Genomic DNA, 12,500 nt, shown 5'->3' with positions numbered 1-12,500 from the left:
CATCAGACCTCGGCATTCCAATACAGTTTGTTCAACACACAGTTAGTTTAGTTACCATTCAGCACCAGGAGAGCATGAGAGTTGCGGGATGAGCGGACCATTGGAATTCTCCTGGGAGTAGCATCCCTTTGAACGGAACCACCGTGAGGACTTTGGACTTTTGGAAGTTAGAGGAAGTTGCATTGAAACTTTATTGAACGTGCGTCCAAAGGTGCGCTCAAACAGCTGACTGCTCCAGATCTCCACCAGTAAACCACTCTGGTAAGAGAACTCTGAGCTGACCCTGACCTGCTGTTGAGTTGTCAACACAAACACTTCGATCAATGTCTTTTATCCATTGACTATTGTCTTATTGAATGTTTTGGCTTATCTGTTTACTTTTATTCATTGTCATTTTTATTTTCTTACTATGCTCCTCTTGCTGTATTAAAAAAAAAGCACTTTTGAATTGCCCCTGTTGTATGAAACGTGCTATACAAATAAACTGGCCTTGCCTTGTCTTGCCTTATGCTCTGTTGCCACTGCCAGATAGCCTATTGCACATTTGCACATTTTTTGGATCAATATTTTAGAGTGTAATCTTTGTTTTGCTTTTGTTGAAAAAAAAAATGCAACTTTGCATATAACCCCATGTTTTTATGTTTCAGGGCAGACTATTGGTGCTTTTCCACTACAGGGCCAGCCCGGGGCGACTAGGAACAGATACATGACTACCAACATCATGGCGAAGACGTTTCTCTTGTGGTTTCCGTTGTTCATCTTGGCCGGACATCTCATCTTCGTTACAGGACAAGGCAACGAGGCCGACCGGCCGCCTGCTGTGCAAAATGCGAGTCCCGAGTTCCTCTCCTCCACGCAGAAACAGGGACTCATCGGGAAAGAAGACGGCCTGGTTAAACCCCGCGGTAACGTCTCGGCCCCTCGGCGCGGCCGGCCGTTACCGCCCATGTGCTCTGCACCCACCGAGATCAGAGACACGTTCAAGTACATCAACACGGTGGTGTCCTGCCTGGTGTTCGTGGTCGGGATCATCGGGAACTTCACGCTGCTGCGGATCATCTATAAGAACAAGTGCATGCGCAACGGACCCAACATCCTGATCGCCAGCCTGGCGATGGGAGACCTGCTGCACATCATCATCGATATCCCCATAAACGTGTACAAGGTGAGGGGAGAATATGGATGTCAACATCTATAGTCACTGCATAATAGATTTGTATTTATTTATTCACGTTAATTTATTTAGACTAATAATAGCCTAATACTTATTATTATTGTATTTTAATTATTTTAATTATTATTATTATATTCAGATATTTACAAATTAACTGCATAAACTCGTTATGCCCATGTCCTCACCTCCCTGAACACTGACTGCTTTGTAAGTGTTTTACAGTAGCTCTGGTTTCAAATATGTTTTCTTAAACCGGTGGAATCTAACACCATACCCCCCCTGGCCTTGTTACGTTAGGGTTCTATACAGTGTGTGTGTGCGTGTGTGTGCGTGCGAGTGAGTGAGTGTGTGAGTGAGTGAGTGAGTGTGTGTGTGTGTGTGTGTGTGTGTGTGTGTGTGTGTCTGTGTGTGTGAGTGTGTGAGTGCGTGTGTGTGTGTGTGCGTGTGTGTGTGTGTGTGTGTGTGTGTGTGAGTGTGTGTGTGTGTGTGTGAGTGAGTGAGTGAGTGTGCGTGTGTGTGCGAGTGCGTGCGTGTGTGTGTGTGTGTGTGCGCGTGTGTGCGCATGTATGTGTGTGTGTGTGTGCGCGTGTGTGTGTGTGACGATAGAGACAGAGTATTATGTATATTTAGGTTATGAGAGGCCAGACATGTTTAAATAATTGAGTGCACATACCAGAGGAATGTGCGTGGACATACGGTCACATATGATTCCAATACGCTTCACAGACATTCCATGAGACCGTCATAAGCGAAGCAGGAAAAACCCAAACAGGTTAGCCAGAGTTCTCTGGTCCATTTACATGACATTTACATTTCTGGCATTTAGCAGACGCCTTTATCCAAAGCCACTTCCGACGAATACATTTGCGACAGAATCAGAATCGGAATCGCTTTTATGACATCTTACTGCGCACACAAGCACACAAGAGTAACATTCTGTGGTTTTGTTAGTTCCTCAACATTGACATCGCAGCATTCAGATACAAAAACACAATGATAATAAGTAACGTAAGTAAGTTAAAAAGTAGGCCTACATCGAAGTAATAAAGCCATGGATTTTTACAGTGGCCTCAATAGTGCAGGAAAAATGCTGTGCACTTATTGGTCTAATCCATCAGTCATCGCAAGAAAATGTAATCTACGCTCGGGCCAGGGGCCATTGGCAGTCAAAATGCTAGAAGAAGGAAGAATTATGATAATCTGATAGAGAATTCAATAGAGAAACTCTACAGGGGGGGAGAGGGGGGGGAGAGGTTCCATGCGGGACGCATAGAGGCTGTCACTCAAACGTTGTGGTGTGTTTGTTCCTGAAACACTTGATACTGTAACGTTAGCTGCGGTTAGTCAACAGCAGACGACACACAGGTAAGCCGTACACGACAAATCAGGAGGATTTCATTCCCCTAACCCTTTGCTAGGAACAGTCCCACATGTACCAGATAAACACCAGCGATCCACCAAGAAACCACTTCTGGTTTGTTTAATGCCAGGTAATGCTACGGGAAAATAAGGTTAAAGCCAAATTCAATTGCTTATGTCACGGTGGTTTCTGGTGTGAATAATCCATCTCTACCCCCCACATACCTTCCCCCCCCCTCTCCCTTCTCCTTCTCCCTCTCCCTCTCCCTCTCTCTCTCTCTCTCTCTCTTTCTTTCTCTCTCTCTTTCTCCCTCTCCCTCTCTCTCTCTCTCTCTCCTCTCTCCATCTCTCCCCCCCCCCTCTCTCTCTCTCTCTCCCTCTCTCCCCCTCTCTCTCTCTCTCCCCCCCCTCTCTCGCTCTCTCTCTCTCCCTCTCTCCCCCTCTCTCTCCCTCTCCCCCCTCACTCTCTCTTCCCCCCCCCCCTCTCTCTCTAGCTCCTGGCTGAAGACTGGCCCTTTGGCGTTGGTCTGTGTAAACTGGTTCCGTTTGTTCAGAAAGCCTCAGTGGGGATCACTGTGCTGAGCCTGTGTGCACTGAGCATTGACAGGTAAACACACACACACAATACACATACACACACACACACACACACACACGCACGCGCACACACACCCACACACCCTGCATTTACATTCAGCAATTCGGAAAAATATATCCTGGTATCCTGGTGCGTTTTGATATCAAAGGCCATACAAAATATGGACAATATCGTGTCGGTAATGATCGATCGATTGATTGATTGATTGATTGACCCCCTCCGTCCCCCCCCCTCTCTCCCAGGTACCGTGCGGTCGCCTCGTGGAACCGCATCAAGGGGATCGGCGTGCCCAAGTGGACGGCCATCGAGATCACCCTGATCTGGCTGCTGTCCATCCTGCTGGCCGTGCCCGAGGCGGTGGCCTTCGACATGATCACCATGGACTACAAGGGAGAGCACCTCCGCATCTGCCTGCTGCACCCCATGCAGAACTACGACTTCATGAGGGTACGGAGGGGGGGGGGGGGGAGAGGGGGAGGGGGGGAGAGAGGGGGTGAGAGGGAGGGAGGGGGGAGAGAGGTACACAGGTGTGTGAGTGTGTGTACAGGTGTGTGTGTGTGTGTGCCAGACTGACCCATAAATGTTGAGATATATAAGCTAGACGGAGTGTTTACGGAGACGTTGCCAAGAGTACTGTGAGGTCCAGACCCGCCCGGGAGGTCAGAGAGCGGCTGGTGATCAATCTGCCGGAGCGTACGAACAAGACTGGAAGAAAATGTTATTCTGTTCTGTTCTGTTTCTCGCGATCGACATTCTATCCCGCGAGTTTTCGCAGCGTGAGAGTTGGCTCCGTACGGGTCCACGGTTGAGGTTTTTGTACAGTGGTGGTTTTCCTCTGTTTTCTTTACCTTGTGTGTGTGTGTGTGTGTGTGTGTGTGTGTGTGTGTGTGCGTGTGCGTGTGTGTGTGTGTAGTTCTACAAGTCGGCTAAGGACTGGTGGCTGTTCAGCGTGTACTTCTGCCTGCCTCTGGCTGTGACGGCCGTGTTCTACACTCTGATGACCTGCGAGATGCTTAGGAAGAAGAACGGAGTCCAGATCGCCCTCAGTGACCACCTCAAACAGGTACACACACTCCTTATCGCCCTCAGTGACCTCCTCAAACAGGTACACACACTCCCTCAGTGACCACCTCAAACAGGTACACACACTCCTTATCCCCCTCACTGACCCCCTCAAACAGGTACACACACTCTTTATCCCCCTCACTGACCACCTCAAACAGGTACACACACTCCTTATCCCCCTCACTGACCACCTCAAACAGGTACACACACTCCTTATCCCCCTCACTGACCACCTCAAACAGGTACACACACTCCTTATCCCCCTCACTGACCACCTCAAACAGGTACACACCCTCCTTATCCCCCTCACTGACCACCTCAAACAGGTACACACACTCCTTATCCCCCTCACTGACCACCTCAAACAGGTACACACACTCCTTATCCCCCTCACTGACCCCCTCAAACAGGTACACACACTCCTTATCCCCCTCACTGACCACCTCAAACAGGTACACACACTCCTTATCCCCCTCAGTGACCACCTCAAACAGGTACACACACTCCTTATCCCCCTCACTGACCCCCTCAAACAGGTACACACACTCCTTATCCCCCTCACTGCCCCCCTCAAACAGGTACACACACTCCTTATCCCCCTCACTGACCACCTCAAACAGGTACACACACTCCTTATCCCCCTCACTGACCCCCTCAAACAGGTACACACACTCCTTATCCCCCTCACTGACCCCCTCAAACAGCTACACACACTCCTTATCCCCCTCACTGACCACCTCAAACAGGTACACACACTCCTTATCCCCCTCAGTGACCACCTCAAACAGGTACACACAGTCCAGCCCTCAGGTACATACTGTAGCTATAGATGACAAGCAGGGTTGGCTAGTGTTTCTAATTTGTTGATTATTGTTTGACTGACAATTATTGAGGTTCTGACAATGTGTGAATTGATCATTGATTGTGTGTGTGTGTGTGTGTGTGTGTGTGTGTGTGTGTGTGTGTGTAGCGGAGGGAGGTGGCTAAGACAGTGTTCTGTCTGGTGCTGGTGTTTGCTCTGTGCTGGCTCCCCCTCCATCTCAGCCGCATCCTGAAGCTCACCATCTACGACGAGAAGGACCCCAACCGCTGTGAGCTGCTCAGGTACGCCCTCACTGTGGTCAACCTTCGGTCAATATACGGTCAACATTCTGCGGTCAACATGCAGTCAATATACGGTCAACATTCGGTCAATATACGGTCAACCTTCTAAGGTCAACATTCAGTGAATATACGGTCAACATTCTATGGTCAACATTCAGTCAACATTCAGTCAACTTACGGTCAGCATTCGGTCAATATAGGGTTAACATTCGGTCAACACACCATGAAAGTGATTCTTTCTCTTCATCTATGAGGTTAATGGTAACGTGATATGTTTGACAGTGACACGAGCAAAACAGAACACTCAACGTATTGTCTCTGATAAACATGAGAATAGCTTTGGTGTCTCTAGGGTGTCTCTAATAGAGCGTGTGTGTTTGTGTGTGTGTGTGTTCTTCTCCGTGTAGTTTCTTCCTGGTTCTGGACTACATAGGGATCAACATGGCGTCTATTAACTCCTGCATCAACCCCATCGCCCTCTACATGGTCAGCAAACGCTTCAAAAGCTGCTTCAGGGTAAGACTTGGGCCGGCTTTGGAGGAGGAGGAGGTAGAGGCTGTGGAAGAGGAGGTAGAGGCTGTGGAAGAGGAGGTAGAGTCGGCGTCTAATGATCGCAAGGTTGGCAGATCGGCGGTTCGAGCCCCGGCTGGCCACATGTCGAAGTTTCCTTGGGCAAGACACTTAACCCCAAATTGCTCCCAGTGAGCGGGCCGGCGCCTTGCATGGTAGCTTGCCGCCCATTGGTGTGTGAATATGTGTGTGAATGGGTGAATGAGAGGCCATTGTAAAGCACTTTGTACATTTGGTTTATTATATCAATTATGATGAAAAAACCCCAAAAAACTGCTAAAGACTGTGTATTGTATAGACAGGCTTTTGGATAGCCCCAAGGGCCTGTCTTTCTGTGTCCTGTTGATGTTGTTGTACACCCGTTGTCTGTTACTTGTTCTTATTTTCACCTGTTTGCCTGTTTTAACCTGCTGTGGCTTTCGATCTTGTATTATGTTTTATTGTGTTTCTTCTTTGTTATGTTCTCTATATGTAAAGCACTTTGTGACCCTTGGTCTGGGAAAGGTGCTGTACAAATACATTTGACTTACTTTCACTATCAATTATGCCTAGATAATCAGTTCTGCATTCATACGTCCAAATGAGGTATATCTTATGTATTGTGTTCATGTGCGACTGATAAACAGCCCTATAAAGGGATAAGTATGACCCTTCTTTTTCTAATGGCTCTGTCTCCCTCTCTCTCTCTCTCTCTCTCTCTCTCTCTCCGTCTCTCTCTCTGCTCTCTCTCTCTTTCCATCTCTCTCTCTTTCCGTCTCTCTCTCCATCTCCCTCCTCTCTTCTCCCTCCTCTGTAGTCGTGCCTGTTTTGCTGGTGTCTCCCTGCGGATATGTTGATGGATGACAAACAGTCCTGCATGAAGCTCAAAGTCACCGACCGAGCCTCCGACCAGAGCCAGTCCCGCGCCACCAACAAGTACACTTCAGCATGAGAGAGGGGCCCTACGGAGTACCCTACCAAGTGCCCCTAGCAAGTGCCCTTAAGGACCGAATCAGGATCCCGCTTATTCACCCCCCGGATCCTGATTTGAACCACGATGAAGAAGAAAAAAGTGCCCTTTTTATGTGGAGAGAAGTGTGGAGAGAAGTTCTCAAGAAGTTAAAGAAGTGAGTGCCATAAGATGTGTCCTTGGAAGTGAAGTGCCCTTAAAGACTGACTCAGGGGCAGCGATGTATAGTCATCTTTGGCTTTATTAACCACTAGGAGAAGAGAAGTGCCCTTTACTGGACTGTTTGACCCTCCTGGCCGGAGAGAGACGTACACAAGTGCACTTGGATATAACACAACAAGTGCACTGAGATGGAATGGTCAGGTAGAGGGAGGGAGGGAGGGAGGGAGGGAGGGAGGGAGGGAGGGAGGGAGGGAGGGAGGGAGGGAGGGAGTGAATGCAAACATCAGATATCAGTATTATTCATGTTTGGGTGGTGACTTGGTTGGTGGATTCTAGAGAAGTTAGGTGTTATAATCCCTGTATGAACATTCATTAAGTATGTGACTTAAGCCAAACCAAAGAAGCGGCTCCAAAAAAATATCTGGGGTGGGATATAGCGTTGTTTTAGTGTTAAGAATGTTAAGAATGTTATGAATTATGAATGTGGTTTGTCTGTACAGTATAGACAACACGGTGTGTGTGTGCTTTTTAACATGTGGTATATTACAGAAAATGTAAGAAATGTATGTAGGAATTAATTTTGATACTTTTCAGATATGTTTACTTTAGGAGCTGCTTTTAGACAGTTGAGTATTAAGAGTGTTGTTTTGTAGCCTGATCTTTTTTCTTGTGTTGGCCCTGAAAGTCACAATTTTCTTTGCTAGTTATTGAACTACTGATGTTGGTTTGAATCGACTGTTGGAGGCGCCCTAGAATACTAGGCTTGTGGTTTTTAGACATCATTATTCAATATGTGACACGGTCTGGTCAAAAGGTCTACATGTCGACAATTCGCAAGTCGCGCAAATGACCCAAAAGCTTCTTTTAAAAAAAAGAAATAGTTTTCAGTTGTTTGGGCATATTACCAAAGTTGAAGTGTTGAAGAGCCCACTCAATATAACAAAGAACAGTTTTAGGATCACTAAATACTTTACGAATTTGTGAATTGGATTGACTGTATTGCGTGCCGTCCCGCTTCAGACTACTGCGTGACATGGCTTGTAAACAAACCTAGGTTTTAGGACGTGTTCAAAAGCAAGGACTGTGTGATCATCTAATTATGTGCAGTTATGTGTTAGCTTGTTGATGTTCTATCGGCATGTTGTGATGTGCTTAACACTCAGTTAGATGTTCATAGATGCTCCTTCTTATCTGCTAGGTATTTGCATTTGACATTTACATTTTTGGCATTTAGCAGATGCCTTACTCCAAAGCGACTTACAATCAGATACGTTTGACTAAGCAAGAATAATCAATTCACCAGTTGTAGCAGGAAGAGTAATCTACAGTAATCTGGAGCAGGAAGAGTAATGTAGCTACCAACACGATGGTAGCAAACAGTGTTTTGATTCAGAGTGAGTTTCTCCGATATTTGGTTTGATGTGTACCAACGTACATATCTTCTTCAACTATTTTCAGGTTTCAATGTATGACACATCATTTGAAAGCTTACAATCTGCACTTTCTAATAAATGACCTTGCCCTACTTGAGGACTTTTTCACCAGACCGTGTCACATGTTTTCAGAACTTGGGAGGCGTCTGTGACTCCTACAGGCGTTTCGGTTTGACGGTTCTAGGTCAAACTGGATGATATAACTCTATTATGTTCTGTTTGATGAATTGGTTGGTTGGTTGGTTGATTGATTGTAATTGTAATTGTAGCTTTTGTAAGACTGACCCTGTCTCAGACCACCACAACTGAGAGCACTGCCCTTCTCTCACTTCCTCTTTGGACGTTTTGCTTATATATATATATATATATATATATATATATATATATATATATATTACAGTTTGTTGCTGTGTTTCTCTCTTGTAAGGAAGGTTATATTAGCTGTTCATCACTTGTATGTATATATCGGGGGGGGGAGGCTGGTGGAGGTAGAAATCAGAGGACGGGCTCATAGTCACGCATTGGATGGAATGAGGAATGCAGGTGTGTGATACCATTCCTCAGAACATTCCAGGCCTTCCAATGAGCCTGTCCTCCTATGTCTACCTCCACCAGCCTCCCCTGGTGTGTATTGTGTAGGACATGGTGTCTGGTAGAGCTTCTCTATGGCTGAATGTGTGTGTGTGCGGACCTGATAAGAAAGCCATCTAGTCTCCACTGTGAGCTTGTACTCGTGTCCTCTCGCTTACGTTGGGTAAGATTGTTATTTTGAAGGAAACACATATCAAACCAATAAACCAAAGAGAGAGCTGAGTTGTTGAAGTGTTACCGTATCTTACGACTGGCTGACATTAAAGGAGCAATTTGAGATTCAAACAAACGTGACGTTAGAATTAGTTTTTTTACATAATCTGATCCATTAGGTGTTTATTAATGCCTGTGTGGTGTTATTTTTAAAATGTTGACATTTTTTAGTTAGTAATTCATAAAATACAAAGGTTCCATCTCACAAAACATAATGGAATGTAAAAACTTTGACGCTCAATATCTCTGAACTACCCTAAACGGAGATAGAACCTATCTCCGCACGGAGATACACACACCTCCCCGAAAAAGTATCCAAATATGCGGAAAAAATCGGATGTCCACAGAACTGTACAGTACAGCCACAAACGCATATGCGGTTTGAAATATACTTCTGTTATGGAAAGTCGCATGGATGTCAATGCATATTAAATCAGCCGTACCACAGTTGACCTGAGGCCGTTTATGAATGATATTCATCACTGAACAACATCTATATATCCTTCATTTCAAGATGGATGTACCAGACCCAGATGGCCCCTAGAATTGTGGTTGACGCCGTTATGGAACTGTCACATTCTAGATTTGACACACAGAGTCATGATGGATGAAGAACTGTGAATCCTTTTCCTCTTAGCCATTTCTCTGTCCTCACTGGGAGTGTGTGTGTGTGTGTGTGTGTGTGTGTGTGTGTGTGTCTGTCTGTCTGTCCACAAGGATACAGTGTTAGCGTTGAGTCTCACATGATGGGGGGCGTTTGGTCACACTCTTGAGTACACACACACACACACACACACACACACACAGCGCTGCTTTGACCTGAGAATGTTCCCTCTGGCTAAAACAGTGTCACGCATGTCACATTACCAATCAAAGACACCCTCTGTCCAATCTCTCCACCACACCTCCCCCTCTCCCTATCTCTCCCCCCCCCTCCCCCCCCCTCCTCCCCCCTGCCACTCCTCTGTTCTTCCCAGCAGCTGGACTGATGACTTCTGATGGAAGGGGAAACAGACTTCTCTATCATTGGCCTCTTATCCAATCAGTGCCCTGTGTTGAACTGGGGGTATTATGTGGCCCTACTGTATGTGTGTGTGTGTGTGTGTGTGTGTGTGTGTGTGTATGCGTGTGTGTGCGCGTGTGCGCGCTGTGTGTGTGTGTGTGTGCGTGCGTGCGCATGTGTGTGTGTGTGACCTGAAAGGTTCTACATATCTGTGCCCTCTTTTTCTCCGCCTTCCCTTCAGACATACATTCACACACACATACACACACACACACACACACACACACACACACACACACACACAGCATACTTGGGCTGTAGACATCCACTGTGGTTTTCTCCTGATGCAGCAAACCCAGATGAAATAGTTGGCATAGCCTGATAAGTGTGTTGGCCTCGACATCTTCAAGTAGGGAGTGTCTTCTCTGTTCTCACTATCACTCTCTTCTTCTGTTCTCACTATCACTCTCTTCTTCTGTTCTCACTATCACTCTCTTCTTCTGTTCTCACTATCACTCTCTTCTTCTGTTTTCACTATCACTCTCTTCTTCTGTCTATAGAATCTATATACATACAGTATCTATAGCCCCTTTCACACATACAGTAGTTCCCTGTAAACTACATGGAATCCCAACTCGGGTCCGCCAGTGGTTTTCGCCATAAGCTAAATGCCAGAAGATTGTCGTGTTGCGTCTTTTCACACACATGTTAATGGCATTCCTGGGTCTGCACGAGCTACTGGAGTCACGCATTCAACTGGATGCAGAAATGGAACGAGACAGGCGCGTGAGTCTGCCATATACCATATACATATCTGCCATATATCATACCTCTGTTTTATATGTATTTATCATCATGTTTGTCGGATTAATTTAACAGCGAGTCCACTCATATTATGCTTACCGTCACCAAGTTCGCTCGCCAACTAAAGCACTTGATTACCGTTGATATAAACATACTATACTAGTGCAAAAGCACAGTACGGGAGAACTTGCTACTGCTTGCTACACTGCGGAAACACATCACAAATGTGCATTTGATAAGTAATCTAGCTACATAAGTAAGATAGTTACCTATGATTGGAAATGAAGTAGTATCCAGTTGTGGAATTATATTTAGTAGTAGCGATATTTGGGGTCTGGGGCAGTTCTTATGCGCACTGCGCTGTGGGCTCTCTCGCACAATGCAGGACAGCTGTGGTCCATAATGCGTCTATATCACAAAATTTACATTTGATAAGTAAGTAAATGGTAAATGGACTTGCTGCTCCATAGCGCTTTACAACGGCCTCTCATTCACCCATTCACACACACATTCACACAACAATGGCGGCAAGCTGCCATGCAAGGCGCCGGCCTGCTCACTGGGAGCAATGTTTGGGTTCAGTGTCTTGCCCAAGGACACTTCGACATGTGGCCAGCCGGGTCTCGAACCGCCGATCTGCCAACCTTGTGATCATTAGACGGCGACTCTACCTCCTGCGACACAGCCGCCCCATAAAGGTGTGAACAAGTAATCTAGCTAAGTAAGTAAGCTAGCTGACTATGATTGGAAACAAAGTAGTATCCAGTTGTGGAATTATATTCATCACTACTTTGGCTGATGTGACGTGGGTTAACTAGCCAACTCCTTAACATCAGCGGACCAAACCAAAAGTACAAAGTGAGAAACTCCTCGCTGTGATTGGTTAACTTGTTCCATGTGAAAACGTCTTGCGTCAGACATACGTAACCCTTTGCGTGCCGGACCAGGGAATGTTCAGGCTTATGTTCACACCTAAGGCTTCCCTGTAAATTCCATGGAATCATACATGGTCCCGACCTGGGAAAATGTCTGATCGAATTTCCCTGGTCAGTCTCATTCATACATACACCGTACCAGGTAAATTCCATGGAATCTACTGGGATGGCTCGTATGTGTGAAAGGGGTTTATCACTCTCTTCTTCTCTCCTCTCTATCCCTCCCTTCTTCTGTTCTCTCTATCCCTCTCTTCTTGTGTTCTCTCCATCCCTCTCGTCTGTCTGCTCCTCAGTCGTCTCTCCCCTAGTACGGCCTGTTCGCCGCTCCATACCTCTCTGTGGACCTTCATATTGATTTATATTGAAGATTTAATGTAATAAATTAAATAAACTGAAGATATATCTCTGGGAATCTGGTGTGTAATACAGCACACACACACATGCACGCACGCACGCACACACACGCACACACACACACACACACACACACACACACACACATCAATGAATTTGGTCTGGACTAACAGTGCTAGGAGGAGA

At 46.2% G+C, this 12,500-nt stretch overlaps 1 protein-coding gene and 1 pseudogene across 2 annotated transcripts in view; one reads left to right on the top strand and one right to left on the bottom strand.

The window, feature by feature from the left end:
• LOC308171702 (large ribosomal subunit protein eL8-like) overlaps positions 1–12,500 on the bottom strand; it is a 507,482-nt pseudogene that overhangs the window by 376,872 nt on the left and 118,110 nt on the right. The window lies entirely within an intron of this gene.
• On the top strand, positions 722–6,801 carry ednrba (endothelin receptor Ba; the record flags this gene model as incomplete). The annotated part of the gene is made up of 7 exons (XM_080546522.1): positions 722–1,165; positions 3,028–3,140; positions 3,374–3,578; positions 4,045–4,194; positions 5,167–5,300; positions 5,708–5,816; positions 6,667–6,801. 7 exons carry the CDS (start codon positions 722–724, stop codon positions 6,799–6,801), a joined length of 1,290 nt encoding a protein of 429 aa, XP_080402648.1.

This window comes from Nansenia antarctica (assembly GCF_963989245.1).
Source record: "Nansenia antarctica genome assembly, chromosome: 16".
Lineage (NCBI taxonomy): Eukaryota > Metazoa > Chordata > Actinopteri > Argentiniformes > Microstomatidae > Nansenia > Nansenia antarctica.
Note: the sequence above shows the minus strand (reverse complement) of the source record. Positions and strands in the feature narration are given on the sequence as shown.